The sequence below is a fragment of the Panthera pardus genome, unplaced genomic scaffold, assembly GCF_024362965.1.
Source record: "Panthera pardus isolate Hobbes unplaced genomic scaffold, ASM2436296v1 HiC_scaffold_21, whole genome shotgun sequence".
In the NCBI taxonomy this organism is placed as follows: Eukaryota; Metazoa; Chordata; class Mammalia; order Carnivora; family Felidae; genus Panthera; species Panthera pardus.
In genome coordinates this window covers 66,737,226-66,753,782 of record NW_026526777.1, presented here as the reverse complement: position 1 = coordinate 66,753,782, position 16,557 = coordinate 66,737,226, and the positions used below count along the sequence as shown (strand labels likewise).

The 16,557-nt window shown below is 42.8% G+C and overlaps 1 protein-coding gene across 4 annotated transcripts in view; it reads right to left on the bottom strand.

Moving 5' to 3' along the window:
* Positions 1–3,772: 3,772 nt before the first annotated feature.
* Positions 3,773–16,557, bottom strand: part of CNST (consortin, connexin sorting protein) — a 118,643-nt gene continuing 105,858 nt past the window's right edge. For all 4 annotated transcript variants that reach the window (XM_019422396.2, XM_019422404.2, XM_053909418.1 and 1 more), the window contains 2 exons: positions 10,025–10,160; positions 3,773–6,522 (listed from right to left, as the gene is read on the bottom strand). In XM_019422396.2, coding sequence (XP_019277941.2) covers positions 6,317–6,522; positions 10,025–10,160 — 342 coding nt within the window. In that variant the 3' untranslated portion in view covers positions 3,773–6,316. The remainder of the gene's footprint in view (positions 6,523–10,024; positions 10,161–16,557) is intronic.

Sequence of the window (16,557 nt, the reverse complement as noted above, 5' to 3'; positions counted from 1 at the left end):
GGCAGAGAGAGAATCTTAAGCAGGCTCCACACTCAGCATGGAGTCCGATTCAGGGCTTGATCCCATGACCCTGGGATCATGACCTGAGACAAAATCAAGAATTGTACACTCAATCCACTGAGCTACCCAGGCGCCCCTCTTGTTTTCTTTTGTAGAAGCTTTATAACTTTAGGGTTTATATTGAGATCCATTTATTTCTAGTTAATTTTGAAGTGTTGTGTGAGTAAAGGTCTGAGTATATTTTATTCCCAGTGGGATACGCAGTGGTGCCAGCATTATGTGTTGAAGACTTCTCTTTGCTCGGCTGAATTACCTTAGCACCTTTGTAGAGAATCGATGGTGCCTGTACACGAAGATACATGTCTGCACTGTCCTCTCGCCATGGCAGTTCGATTACTGTGGCACACTCAGTTTAAAATCAAGAAGTACATGTCCTGCGGTTTTGTCCTAACAGTTTCTTTAAAAAAATGTTTTTTCAACGTTATTCATTTTTGAAAGATGGAGAGAGAGCGTGAGTGGCGGATGGGCAGAGAGGAAGGGAGACACAGAATTTGAAGCAGGCTCCAGGCCCTGACCTGTCAGCACAGAGCCGGATGCGGGGCTCAAACCCACAGACTGTGAGATCACGACCTGAGCCGAAGTCGGATGCTCAACCGACTGAGCCACCCAGGTGCCCCTGTCCTAACAGTTTCACTGGCGATTTTCCAAGTCACTTGCATCCCTACACGAATTTTGAAAAAGCTTGTTAGCTTCTAAACACTGCTGGAACTTTGATTGAAATGGTGTCAGGTCTGTGGATCGATCTGGGGGGAACAAACGTCTTCACATCACCAAGTCCTCTAATGCACCAGCAGATCTCCATCTCTTCATTTATTAGGTCTTCTCTTTTTTTCGGCAATGGTTTAGAGATTTCGTTGCACAGGTTTTGCACACATTTTGTTAAATTTGAGTTTATGTTCTTGGTGCTATTACGGGTGAAGTGAATTTTTATTCATTTATTCATGAATTTTTAATTTCATGTTCCAATTGTTCATTGCTAGTACCTAGAAATACTATTGATTTAAAAAAAAATTTTTTTTAACGTTTATTTATTTTTGAGACAGAGAGAGACAGAGCATGAACGGGGGAGGGTCAGAGAGAGGGAGACAGAATCCCAAGCAGGCTCCAGGCTCTAAGCTGTCAGCAGAGCCCAATGCGGGGCTTGAACCCACAAACTGCAAGGTCATGGCCCAAACCGAAGTTGGATGCTCAACCTACTGAGTCTCCCATGTGCCCAAATTTAATTGTTTTCCAGGAGAGAGAGTACAAGCAGGGGAGAGGGGCAGAGGCAGAGAATCTTAAACAGGCTCCATGTTTAGCGTGGAGCCCAACTCAGGGCTGGATCCCATGACCCTGAGATCAAGACCTGAGCTGAGATCAAGAGTCCCACGCTTAACCAACTTAGCCACCCAGGTGCCTCTTACTTCTTCCTTTCTAAAAAACAATTTTTTTTTAAACGTTTATCTTTATTTTTGAGGCAGAGAAAGACAGAGCATGAGCGGGGGAGGGGCAGAGAGAGAGGCAGAATCAGAAGCAGGCTCTAGGCTCTGAGCTGTCAGCACAGAGCCCGACGTGGGGCTCAAACTCGTCAACTGCAAGATCCTGACCTGAGCTGAAATCAGACGCTCAACCCACTGAGCCACCCAGGCTCCCCTCTTCCTTTCTAATTGGTATTGCATTTTATTTCTTGCCTTGCTGCTGACCTGAGGAAGAAATGCATTTGGTCTTTCTCCATTAGGTATTTGATATTAGCTGTGGGCTTTTCAGGAATGCCCTTGATCAAGTTAAGGAAATCTTAGTTTGCTGAAAGTTCTTATCATGGATGGTGTATGAATTATATGCATTTATTGCTACGACAATATGGTTTTTCTCAGTTTGTCAGAATGGGGAGTTGTATGGAGTGATTTTTGAATGTGAAAACATTGTATTCCTGGGATTAATCTCAACTGGTTGTGATGCTCTATCATCTTTTGTGTATATTGTTTGATTGGATCTACTAATACTTGGTAAGGATTTCATGTCTAAGTTCACGAGTGACCTTGGTCTTTGGCTCTCTTATTGCCTGGTTTTGGTCTCAGAGTAACATTGGTCCCATGAAACAAACTGGCAGGCATATTCTTCTTTCCAAGGTGCTTTGTAGGATAGGTGTTATTTCTTGCTTAAATGATTGACAGAATTTACTGAGGAAGCATCTGGACCCAGAGTTTTTTGAGGTCTTCACTTGCGCTGTTCAGGGCTCTGCAGACTTTGAAGTCTGGCTCTTGCTGAGGAAGATTTCCGTTGCCGGAAAGCCCACCAGCTATTAATGCCACAAATTCTAACTAGAAGTGAAAAGTCATAGTTACTAGAACGTTGGCTGTGAGAAAAGATTCCTGTATGTCACAGTGCTGTGAAGGATGCCTAGACAGAATTTTACTTTTATTCCTTATGGTGCATGATGCTTGGTGGGAAAGAATGAATCCAAGTTTCTACTCCCATGGGAGGCATGATCCTTAATTTCTGCATTTTGATTCTTCCTTCACAAATGCATGAACCTCACCAGACACTAAATTTTTTTTCTTTTAATTTTAATTTATTTATTGTGAGCAGGAGACAGAGAGTGTAGGAGGGGCAAAGAGAGAGAGAAGGAGAGAGAATCCCAAGCAGGCTCCGCACTGTCAGCACAGAGCCCGATAGCCCGATGTGGGGTTTGAACTCACAAGCCATGAGATCACGACCTGTGCTAAAACCAAGAGTTGGACGCTTAACCGACTGAGCCACCCAGGCACCCCGTTTAAGCTGATAGGATTTCTTGCTTCTGGAGCTCCAGCCCCCAGCTCAGTTCCAGGCACACACCGCAAGCATCCAAATGTTTGTCAAGGTACAGACAGTGATAAAAACACCGTTCACGGTTCCAATCTCAGGGCAACAGGGAAAAAGTTGAATTTAGGAGTAACTCCTGTTAGAACCAGCGTGAACAGTTAACCTTTTCTCTCAGCACCCTAAACCCAGAGAGATTTAAATCGTACTAGAATCATTCAGGAAAATTTTCACTTGCTGTAGCTTTTACAGGGTTAGTGCATGACGCTCAATAAATGTTTTATCTTTGAGGTTGTTAAAATAGCAGATGGCACTAGAATTTGTGCCGTAAACCCTAGATTGCTCTCGTTCTTTTGGACGGTGGAGGCATGGAGGCAGAATAGAAAACAGGTTGGATTTGGGAGACCCAAGACCTGTAGTGAGGGGTGTGTGTTTCCTGATGGAACCAGCAAATGAATGGACGTGAAAACGCTGTATAAACTGCTCAAAGCACACAAAGGTGCGTTAATATTCATTAAACCCACAGAAATAAACAAGAGGTATGCAGGTCATGTTAGTGGGAAGACAAAAACTAGCCTCTCTTTGAGCTGGGTGGCTGCCAAGCCAGCCTCAGCAAAGCAGGTTAACAGTTAGAGGATTTCTTTGTTCTTTGCAGACCGTCCCTCTTTCCACACCCTGCCCCCCCAGCATGACCCAATTCACACCTGGCCTTTCAAAATAAGACCTACCTTCACATTTCAAATTCTTTTTACCATAACACACAATTTTGCAGCTCAGAGGATTTTGATTTTTAAATCTGAAGGAATAAGTTCTTAGAGTAAATTTCAATTACTGTGTCAGGCAGATAGGGGAGGAGTTTTAGAACCAGAAGAGCTTTTCCGCAGGGACCTAGCAGACGTCCCCAAATAGGCAGCCATCCACTTGGGGGGCAGACCAATTTCTCAAAGCGTTTTATTGTCACATTAAAGCTGTTTTTCTCAGCACCCCGGGGTTCAAATAAACTCTCTGAGACACTCTGTTGGTGTAATTTTAAATTACAAGCTTGATCTGTTACCCTCAAACACAGTCTTTAAGGAAGATTAGTTACAAATGGTTGTCAGCACTTGCCAATGACAGAAAAAATCACATTAGAGTAAAACTGGAATGAATTTTTCACGCGTGAGACAACAGGTTTTTCGTCACCAGGCGGAATTAGTCCAATTCATGCAATAAATGACTGCTACATTTTTCAAAGTTGCCCTAATTTCTCTAGTTGAGATTTCGTGCTTATTTTAAGTCAAGATATCAGGATGCTCCTGGGCTCACCTCACCCCCAGACCCCCAGGAAGCGGTGAGGACACACATGGTTTCTCTAGAACTGGGTATTGTTTCCGTCTTTGCACCTCCTTGTGAGATCAGTGTAAGACCCTGATGGGGGTCTTACAGTGGCCCTGGTGGCCTTTAGGCAAATATGACACTACGGATTATTTAGGACTTCGACAGTGACCTAACAGAGGTGAAGAGGAGGGAAATTCTGACTTATCTTGACATAAAACTGGCAGAAATCACCATCACTGAATTCCTGTAAGTAGAAATCATGAGGGTTAAACAGAAGAGGTTTGTCTATGATGGGGATGCCCTTCACAGTAGACTTTGTGAATGTCTCTTGTAGAACCACGAAAGATAGTACCATCAACATTTTACATATTTTACATACAATCTGAATACAAATTCTTAAAATTTATAATAGAACATTAAAATAATCTTCTAATAAAATCAGCCTTAGGTATAACGAATCTAAATTTCAGTATCATGTACACTTCTAAATAAATATCTTTAATCTATAATCCTTGAAAATATTACAGTTTATGGCGACATGATAAAGTCCAACAGTATTATTAAGTGAAAATAAAACACCAATTTAAAAATTAACAGTCCTAAAAATACACTGAACTGAAAGGATGGAAAATCAAAACACTAAGTACATAGCAATTAAATATCTAGCATTGGAAAACCGAATGCATGCTCAACAACACACTTCCAACTCATATAAAAAGCCCTTTAAAATTCATATAATCTAAATAAATTAGCAGAAATACCAAGGGAGGTACTGTACCAGCCAGTAACAACTAGAAAGTAATTTCTCCCTTTTTCTTTCAAACGATCCTAACAAATAAACAAGAAATAATGATCACTTGCTAAAAAACTATAATTCATGTGTTTTGTTTCTGTTCAAATGCTGCCTAGGATATAAAAAGCCAAAGCAAGACTTTCTAAATGTTAGACCGCTGTACCTTACAAAAGGAAATGCCACCAAACTGACGGACTTAAACAAAAATCAGACACTTATTTAAGATAGGATTGATTGGATTTTCGCTTAATGACCCCATAACCGGGTCTCAATCAAGCCCATGATATGAATGCACATTCAAACACCTGACTGCGGGATTTGTTAATACTGAATTATGTATCATAATTTAATTTCATTTGCCAAGGTGTCAGTTTATCCTACATGTGACCAGAATTGAAGCATCTAGAGCAGGAATTAGTATCTCCTTTATCTCTATTCTGATTCTTAGATCCTCAGAACGTAATGGTAGGTGCTCACCTACTGAGAACGGAGGCCAGTATTCATCATACTTCAGGAAGCAGTGAATCCGTGATGAAGCTGGGCGCCTGACACTCGGCAGGAGTTCTTTAGTTTTAACTCTTTACCTTCAGGCCTGTGATTAAATTCTGGCTAGTTAATCAAATTAACTGTCACCTATTGGTCACGGTTTCTAATTTCAAGGCCAAGATTTCTACAACTCATCTGTTCCACAGTTATGCCTTGTATCTGCGCCTGCACATCTAAGGTCAGGTTAAAGTCAAGATAACCTTTGTGAGTCTGTGCTGGGTATCTGCTCGTGATAACTGTCTGAAACACACATGCACGCACCCACGTGTGCACACACGCACGCACACAATCATTTCACAAATGGAGAACGGAATGTGGCATTAACGCACAAAGCCTAGATTACACAGCGCCCAAGGTTAACCAAAAAAAAGACAATGAAGCTGTAAGGTAACTCCTCTTGATTATACACAAACTTATTGCGTGATGGCTGGAAGCAATGTCTTTGGACCAACAAATGTAAACCAAAAGCGTCCTTGGTTATAACCATTAGCTTGAACAAGGCAGCTAAAAATGGTGGGGCTCCAACACGGCCCTTTTAATTCTGCTCAGTGTAGTTCACCACACCAGGGAGCGGCATGGAGGAGGGCACATGCTCTCCAAAGGCCATTCCTTCCATCCACAATGCTCAGACCGACATCTGCTCAGTATGCAGATTATTCTGAGAGTCCCTCTGTGTTGCCATTTAAAGCTGCTGCTGCTGATGTCCAGGGTTCCTCGCTGGGGGAAGGGGACGCGTGTTACAGAACTCCTAAAATAAAAGCTGCTTAGAAAGGTTCGCTCTTTGATTCTCACTGCCAGCACGCCCGTGCCTCTGGAGTGCTGCTAGGAGAGGTAGATCCAGTGTTTAAGTTCCGCCATTCCCTGCAGGAACTTAGTGTAATAGAAGTCCATGTTGTCTGCAAAGTCCGTACAAACGGGTGACTCCCTGTCACCAAAAGTGCAGTATAACGCAGTTCCTCCGACACTAAGGAAAACCGTTGCTATGCACAGCAAGACCAGTAAAATACAGGAACCACCTCCAACTTCATCTGCAAACGTGAGAAGAGAGTAAGGTTACACTGGCTCAGAATTGAGATCCTAGCATCTGAGGTCTTCTCAAGACGTTTCTGGTCAATAGTGGGCCTCTACAGGCGGAGTCACTGACAGGAAGCCAGTGCTCCTGAGGGCTCCACAGGACCCACCTATTAGTCACCACAAAGATACTTGTGGAGCCTGTCAGCGCTAAAATGAAAGCTAGCTCACTTATACGATGAATATGACCACTTCCATTAAAAAAGAAAAGAAGGACAGTACTTCTCCGATGTGATCATAGCATTATTTTAGGGTGCAACTTACCACCTCGATGTTACACCATCTTTGGAGTTCACATCATGAGTCCACCGTAAAGCAATGTCAATTTGATATTAAACAATAAAAAACGTCTTCAAGGGAGATCACTTTTGCATCTTAATTACTCAATTTTACTCTTATCATTTCGTGGAACAGCAATGTTCTAGCTAGTAGGGTGATTTCTTTTTACTTTGCTTAATAACTGGCAGGTTGGGGGGTAGCTAGGTAGCTCAGTCAGTTAAGTGTCTGACTTCGGCTCAGGTCATGATCTCACGGTCTGTGAGTTAGAGCCCCACGTCGGGCTCTGTGCTGACAGCTCAGAGCCTGGAGTCTGCTTTGGATTCTGTGTTTCCCTCTCTCTCTGCCCCTCCCTGCTTGCACTCTGTCTCTCAAAAGTTGAATAAACATTAGAAAAAAAAAACGACTAGCAGGTTGGTTTTTAGTACAAATGTCCATACAAGTCTCTCTATATTGAAGAAAATAACTATCCTTTGGTTGAAAGTCTTAATGATCATTTATGATTAAAGAAAAAATTTTTAATTTTGGAGTAAGACTAAAAAGTTGTATGATCAGCACGATGAGGGTGTACCAGAACCTTCTTGGAAGGTAATTTGGCAGTATCCGTTAAAACTTGAAATTAATTTATCCTCCTGACGGGACATGTTTGACGGCAAGAGAGAGTGGGGAAAGAAGCTGGGAGAACAGGTGTAAACCAGGACTGTCTCAGGCCAGCTGGACCCTATCACTCAGTCCAACAAATTAATTTCTAGGAATCAGCTCACGGATTTGCACCACACACTAGCGTATTTACAGGCACATTCAAAGTCTGGCAAAGTCTGTTATAACAAAAGTTGAGAATGACTCTGTTATTCCAGTTAAATAATCATGGACGTTCATATAATGAAATACTATGCAATTGTTTATAAGAATGAAGTAAATTTAATATGTTCTCTCATAGTAAGATATCCAAGATTGATGGTTAAATTAAAAAGAAGCGACAGAACAGTATATAATGAACCCATTTGTATTAGAACAAAAATGTGTGTTGGTGTGTATATACATGTGTGCACACATATATACAGAATGTATCCTGCAAAGATGGTAAGAAACTTCAATCAATCCTTGGGAGAAACCCTCAAGGGAAGGTTGGAAGATTGGACATTGTTTTACTTCATTACTGTAGGAGTTTTTTCATGGTTAGCATATATTATTTTTATGATGAAAAAACCCCCAAATTTTATAAAACTTATCATAAACCAAATCGACTTTATTTGAAGGACTTTACAGTAACAAGTGAAGATATTCTTCCTGTAAAATTCAAATCCAAAAATATCGAACATGTTTCACCTACTCAGGCATATTCCCTTCCTACCCTAGAGGCAAACACTCAAATATGATGTGTCTCCTTTCAGATGAAAGACACAGATTCAGAATTTTTATATAAATAGAATTATCATTTTTTTAAAGTTTATTTATTTATGAGAGAGAGACAGAGCGAGTGGGGGAGGAGCAGAGAGAGAGGAAGAGAGAGAATATCAGGCAGGAGCTGCCCTGTCAGCATGGAGCCTGATGGGGGGCTCGAACTCACAAACTGTGAGATCATGACCAGAGCTCAAACCAAGAGTTGGACACTTAACTGACCGAGCCACCCAGGCGCCCCCATATAAACACGATTATGTAACTATGTTGTTCTGTGATTTACAAATTTATAGTTTAATCAATTTTAGTAATCAATAGGTTTAATAATTTATATATATGCAAATATATTTTTAGACACACGAATAACTAGAATATCATTAATGTATCTCTTGGGGTTTTTGTTTTTTTGCTCAGTTCAATTTTTTTCACCATCTCTTCTGTTTTTTAGCATCATGCTCTCCCACCCCCTCATCTATATGAACAATCTGATGCATGTACTTCCATGTCTTTTTCATGATCATATATATTTATATATAAACACTTAAACGCAGTATATTTTTAAACACCTGTCCTGTTTGTTTTATCAACACGCACTGAAACTGTTTAGAGAGGCACAGTCACCCTGGGGGCCACAAGGCACCAGCGGAGTGGCCTGGTTAGAGACGAGATGGCCACTGAGTGCGGACGAATGAATGTCATCTGTAAATCCAGGGCTCCTCCTGGTAAGCAACGATTCAGTGTCATTCATGCAGAGCGTAGCACTGTATCCAGTGAAGACTCGGGTAGTTACAAGCAAGGTGCAGAGGTGAAATGAGGGATGGGAACAGATTATTTCTGAGGTTCCTCTGTAAGTGTAAATTAGAAGCTTTCTATTGTAAAACTCTAGAAACCTCTATCGCTATCCCTTTATGTCATACTTGGAAGGCATGCTTACACTGTTATTCGTAACAATGCAGTTGTTTTATAAACTTGAGAAACACAACGACAGCTTCTTGGCTATATTTCCTCCATCCTTATTTACCTAGGCCTTCCGTAAACCTAGCAACTACCTTAAATACAAGCCCAGGAGGGAAAAGTAAACAACAGCAACAGTGTAAACGCGCCGTCCAGAGGCACTTCTATCGAGCCAAGAAAAAAATCACCAGGGAATATATTTGTAACCCATAAACATTTCTCAGACCTACAAAAAAGGAGTATTAACTGCCCCTGAAAAAAAAAGACAATAGCAGGCTCACTTAAAAAAAAAAAAAATAAAGTATTGGGGGCACCTGGGTGGCTCAGTCCGTTAAGTGTCTGACTCTGGATTTCAGTTCAGGTCATGATCTCACAGATCACGAGTTCGAGCCCCGTGTCGGGCTGTGTGCTGACAGCGTGGAGCCCGACTGGAATTCTTGTTTTCCCTCTCTCTGCACACCTCCCACTCGTGCTTTTTCTCTCTCTCAAAAATAAATAAATGAATGTTAAAAAAAAATTTTTAAAATAATTTAAAAAAACGTGTAAAACAGGAAATTGAAAATGAGCTCCAAACACACGGTCTGTGAGACAGGGAGACCATGCGTTGAATTTTACAACTTGCTTGCTCACTTATTTGAACAAAAGGTTCAGGAATGAGGGAAGAGGTGATGATTGCTTGATTCCACGTGTTTCTTTACAGAATATAAAGTGACTAAGTACGTGTGTCCTTTTACAAATCCTATTACCAAACACACTACCACGTCTGACCCACTCTTTCAAGCGACACCAAGAGCCAGCTCCGTGCTAGAGGGAGCCCGGGTGCTTTACCTTGATCTAAGCCATCGTCTATTTCCTGGAACCTCACTCTTCGTTTCGATGGTTTCTGCTGCATCTGGGCGGGACGGCCTCCTACACTATCATTCCTCTTCTTTAATATAGAGACCAGTCCTTCTGCAGGAACAACCTGTCAGAGAGAGTTTACATGTAACGGTAAAAAGTCTAATTCCATCCAACAGGTATTTGCATTTCTATGGTAGGTTTATCCAACTCCTACAGAAAAAAAAATCACAACTGATCATCAGAATCGTTATAATAACGCTTTTACTTTATGCAGATGACTGCCAAATACACATGTGTGAAAACACAGCCCCCAACCACTCCCAGGGCCGGGGGACCTGATGCAGGGTGCAAGGGACTGGGCCTGGCACGGCTCTTAGCTCCATGTTCCAGGCAGGGTGTGTGTGAGATGATCACTCACGGCCCCTGTCTGCTTAGTCACGAGTGCTGGGTTTTGTTTTGTAACAGAGGCTGATGGTCCAACACTTCGTTTTTCACTCACCAGCAGTTTTTAAGTAATGAACATGTGAGGGGCGCCTGGGTGGCTCAGTCGGTGGAGCGCCCAACTTCGGCTCAGGTCATGATCTCACAGTTTGTGGGCTCGGGCCCCACATCCAGCTCTGTGCTGGCAGCTCAGAGCCTGGGGCCTGCTTCGGATTCTGGGTCTCCCCCTCTCTCTGCCCCTCCCCTGCTTGTGCTCGCTCTCAAAAATAAACAAACATTAAAAAAAGAAATGAACGTGTGAGACTCAAAATATATTTGATGCCATGAACTCAGGAACCCGAGACTGAGAGTTGAATGCTCTATGGACTGAACCAGCCAGGTGCCCCGATGCCAACTTTTAACATCAAAATGAGTGCTAAGCTCAGTCCCTCTGCGAAACTATGTTATTTATAAAATGATGCTCTGCTGCCCAAAATATATTAAGGGCTTCTCTTCTGGAATATCTCAGAGCCAGTTTCCCAGGGATGTGTACTTTGGCATATACAGAGTTTGGCAAACTATGGGTGGCGGGCCAAAGGCCCCTGCCTTTTTTTTGTCAATAACACTGAATCAGGATACAGTCAAGCCGATTCACCCACACACAGTGTAGGGCTGCTATGACAGCGGAACTGAGTGGCCTGAAGTCTCAAATGTTTAATATTTGGAGTTTGCTAGTATCTCCTGTCCCCCCCACCCCAACTCCTTTCTAAGCTGCCTCTGCTTTCCTCTGGAGACCCCTCTCTTGCCTCCGCCCCACCCCTTATTTGGGAACAAAGACAAAAGCAAAAACTCTTGCCATTTAGGAGTTAAAGAGGTTCCACGGTATAGGGAGAAGGGGATCGGTTGGTAGAGCCAGACTGGGAAGCAGAGGCAGCCCCCCTCCAAGCAGCAGGTTGATTCAAAGAAGTGAACTTGTGAGCTGGCCTGCTTGGACAGGCTGCAGGTGATGACACAGGTGGGCATTGTGGGCCTAATACTGCAGATGTCAGCGTGTTGCCAGATGATACCTTGCTGGTGTCAGGTCACTGGAGGCTGAGGACTGCCAGTCACGTCATTTATCTGATCGATGGCATAGAATCCTTAATACGATTTCCAGTTCCAGCCAGCCATCTCTGCTAATGTGCTATGCATAAATACTACTGATTCTGTTCGTTCTTTTTATAACTCAAGGCTTTTAGGGCCAAATAACTCAATATAATCTCTGAGCTTCCCTGAACGTGGGTCTACAGAAACCATTATCTCAAAAAGAAAAAAAAAAAAATCAATGTTAGCAATTTAATCTTTTTATAGGAAATGGGTATTTCAGATGATGTCTTTCTTCTGAGAAAACTGAAGCACTTTAGTGACATTAAAATGGAAAGTACAAACATGCGAAAGAATGGTCTTTCAAATGTTTCTTTAGAAAGCAATGACATTAAACATCCCTTTATACAACGTTAAAAGAGCCCCTTTATGCAACAAAGAAAAATGATTTTACAAGTACCATGTTGAAACCGAGAAGTTTCTGAAGAGCGAGAAATGGAAAATGGAAACTAGTTTTAATGGCCATATTACTACCAATGATGTATCACTGATGTTTTTATTTTTAGTAAATGTAAAAAAAAATAAGGCAATTTTCATAGACTCATTCACTATCTATTGTCTGCATAAAATAAAGTCGTACAATTACCAACAGTGAATTCACTCACCATAGGTGTTTTCAAGTCGCTTTAACTACCAGGGAAAAAACAATCGTATTAAGAATAATTGTGGGGGGGGGGGGGGCGACTGGGTGGCTAAGTTGGTTGAGCGCCAGACTCTGGCCGAGATCATGATCTCACTGGTTCATGAGTTCAAGCCCCGTGTCGGGCTCTATGCTGACAGCTCAGAGCCTGGAGCCTGCTTCGGATTCTCTCTTTCTCTCGCCCCTCCCCCACTCACACTCTGTCTCTCTCTCTCTCAAAAATAAATAAACGTTAAAAAAAAAAAAAAAAAAAAAGAATTGTGAGGATGAGCCCCAGAATGGCATTACCGTTACCTTTATATCTTTGTGATATGAATTTTGAATCTATCAATTCAAGAAACAGACTCAAATCATAAATCAAAAGACAGTGAATATGAATAAAAGTATGTTGAAAGATGAGGTGAAACTCAAGGTGACATCCTCTGGAAAGACACAGATGTGCTTCTGAGACCCTGCAGCCAGCCATGGTGCACCGGCTGTCAGGTCGCTACCTCAGCCCCCGCCTGGCCTAATCTGGGGTATGTGCCCGGAAGTCACCCAGGTAAGTAATGCAAGCCTTCCTTAACTGGCTCCCCGCTCCTTATTTACTATGGGTGGCGGTGAACTTTGGCAGATTTTTGGAAGAGGGAAGAAATTACAGTTGTGTGAGATGGGCCAACATTTTTGTTTTGACACCCTCCACCACCCAACCCTTAATTCTTGGCTAAAAATCTAACCACACCTTATACTTTCTTTTCCTTTTTCTCTCCCACCAAAACCTGTTTCTTTCAGCAGGCCGGCCCCAGCGTCTGAAGTGAGGGAGTGTGCCCTCTTCCATTATTTCCTTTCAGTCTTGCTGAGGGACCTTCTCCAGGGATCTTTCTTTTCCAATTGCCCTGTAGTCCTGTAGTCTACAGATACAGAGCAAGGGATGGTAGGACCAAGTTTAGGTGCAGGAGACACAGGCCAAGGGGGAAACTCTGAAGACAGGTGGGTGTGGTCCTTTCTGTTCTGGCAAGAGTTTGGGGCAGGGGTCTTAGAATCTACCCCCAGCACAGAAATTCTACCTCCCACACCAAGGCAGTCAAACATAACAAGTTTAAGAAACAACTTTGGCAGAGTTTTTTTTTTTAGTCTTTTTTGGTACCAAGTCGGGGCACCTGGGTGGCTCAGTCAGTTAGGCGTCTGACTCCAGCTCAGGTCAGGTCATGATCTCAAGGTCTGTGGCTTCGGGACCCACGACAGGCTCTGTGCTGACAGCTCAGAGCCAGGAGCCGCCTGTGTCTCCCTCTCTCTCATCCCCTCCCCTGCTCACACTCTTTCTCTCTCAAAAATAAATAAACATTAAAAAAAAAAAATTAATGGTACAAAGTCAAGTAAGCCAAAACAAGGTCAGGGTCTTAGTTCGGGGTCTCACTCAAAAGACTGCCAAGTGTTTCGAAGCAGGTAGAGAAGTTGATTTCGGACACCAAGAAATGTGTCTTCTCCAAACTCCCCTAAAAAAAGTTTGTATGCCTTTTCCCCCCTCTTTTCCATAATGTCGGCATTAAAAAGGTTAATTTCTTAATCTTGAAAAAATAAAGCTTTAAGAACCAAATTTAGTTTCCCACTTCAATTACCAAATTCCTTTCCTATCCAGCCAAAATAGAACAGCGCTTCCACTGAGAACAAAAGGAATGTCTACGCTGTAATTAATGTAATTGTCACTGGTGGTGCTCTATGAATAAGTGCAGAATTAAGGACAAAAACAAAACAAGACATCCATCTGGCCTAGTCTGTATATTTGCAAATAAATAGTTCTTCTGCACTTCCCCTCAAATATCAGTGATCAGCCCACAGAGCGTTTTAAGAATTAGCTAGTCGAACAAATAAATTTATTTTGCAACTCTCCTGGCACAGTAAATCCTAACGTGACAAGAAAAACACTCAGAGGCCTTCCCGTTAAACTGCCTCCTCACGAGATTAAAGGAGAAAACAGATACCAAATAATATTCTTTTAGTGATATGGGCTTGCTCAATCCAGAACTTCAAGGCTGGTGAATCTGGAGCAGGAACACACGGTTTCTAACTTGAGAATTAACATTCACAAATCATATTGGCAAATCATAAGTAGCTTAAGTGCCAGTGATTTCACTCTAGAAGCACGTGTCAGCTTCAATGCCACTTTCACCGAAGGAGTAAGCAACGTTCCCTGCCTGTTCCTTTAGACTTGGGCTCCATAACAAGAACCCTTATTTTGTGAATCGGGACACTTTATGTAATAAGAGGCATAATTCAGTGAATCTGTACACAGTCTTCCCAACTCCGTTACGTAGGAGTTATTGGTCCCCTTTTACAAAACAGGCCATGCTCAGACAGCTAACCTAACCCGCCTACCTTGTAGCACCAGTTACCGGCAGAGTTTGAATACACACTCATTAAACCTCCTGCCATTTCCTTTACATGAAAAGATCTTATTTTCTAGGGCTATTAAAATTTGGCTGCATATAGTCTGTTACATATTACAATTAAAGTGAGATGAACAGGATTTTCAAATAAACCTAATCAGGTGCTTTGGTCTTTCGAGAGTATTTTCTATCTCTAGCAACAAATCCTTATCTTACACATCACCCCAATTAAGAGATACTTAAACTAATGGCCAAATCCATTGATTTAGAGACATGGGGGAGGAGATGGGTGGATGAAAGATCTTTTGGGTCGTGCAATTAATCTGCAAGTAGATTAATGTCATGGCCTCTAATACAGCAAAGTAATGTAACAAGTCACAGCTGGAGCAGGAGGAGGCAGCTATATGGAGGAAAGCCATCATCCAGGAAGAACACAATGGTGACCTCCTATCCCAGGACGTGCGTTAGAACAGTGCGATGTGGGCAGCGCAAAAAAGAGGAACAGAATCGGGGCGCCTGGGTGGCTCAGTCAGTTAAGTGTCCGACTTCGGCTCAGGTTATGATCTCACGGATCGTGGGTTCGAGCCCTGCGTCGGGCTCTGTGCTTAGAGCTGGGAGCCTGGAGCCTGCTTCCGATTCTGTGTCTCCCTCCCTCTCTCTGCCCTTCCACTCATGCTCTGTCTCTCTCTGTCAAAAAATAAATAAACATTAAAAAAAAAAACAAAAACAAAAGAGGAACAAAATAATGATGAAGCAGGTCAATGTTGAACTTTTAAAAGAGTGGTTTTGAAAGGAAAAAGGCTTTTTTAAAAAATAAAAACAGGAGTTTTAAAATGTCTCTGAGTTTCTAGGTAAGGCACTACCTCGTGTTTTTGTAATTTGTTTTTGTTTGCATAACAGGACGCTTTAATAAGTACAGAATAGGAAAAGAAATGGTAAGAATGTCAAGAACCACTCCACTTCTTAACCCCCAGTCAACTGTTGAAATAAACAGACTCCAAAACACTTGATTTTCTTCCCCTCCAAACTGCTGCTTCCAGCCCCACCCGAATCTACTCTATCAGCGAGTCCTGTCGGTTCTCCTTCAAAAGTGCACCTTCACCACACCCCCCTGCTACCCTGACCCGACCCTGCACTGCTTCTCACCTCAACCAAGCCACTAACCTGACCGGTCTCCCTTCTTTGGCCCCGCCCCCGGACATTCGAGTCTCCACAGAGCAGCCAGGAAGCAGATCAGGCCACACCTGCTGCTCAAAATCATGGCATTCAACCTCCGTTTGAATTCAATTCCAGCTCCTTATCCTGGCCCCGAGGCCCTGCGGGTTCCCAGCTTCAGCCTCCTCTTCACCCGGAACACCCTGCGGTTCCTTCTAACCCGTTCTCTGCGCCCCAGCTGCACTGGCTCTCCCAGCGCCTTCCTCCACCCTGCCGGCCAGCTCTATCTCCCTCCCCCACCCTGCTGAGATGTCAGCACACGGCACTTCCCAAGATCTGAGCCTACGTTGTTTTTTTAAATTGTTTTTAAATGTTTATTTTTGAGAGAGACACAGAGCCTAAGTGGGAAAGGGGCAGAGAGAGAGGGAGACGCAGAATCTGAAGGAGGCTCCGGGTTCCAAGTTGTCAGCACAGAGCCCGACTCCAGCCCAGGGCTGGAACCCAGGGACGGTGAGATCATGACCTGAGCTGAAGTCAGAAGCTTAATCGACTGAGCTGCCCAGGTGCCCCCTACGTTGTTCATTTTTATGTGAACTTACTTATTATGTGTCACTCCCTCTAGAGAGTAAGCTTCACAAGAGCAGGGACCTGACCTGTGTTCACTGGTGTGTCCTCAGTTTCTAGAATATGGTAGGCGCTTAACAAATATGCCAAAGAGAAAATGAATACACAGATGAGCAGTTTACATATAGACAGCACCTAGCTCATACTTAATTTGGATAACAGATTTTTCCCTT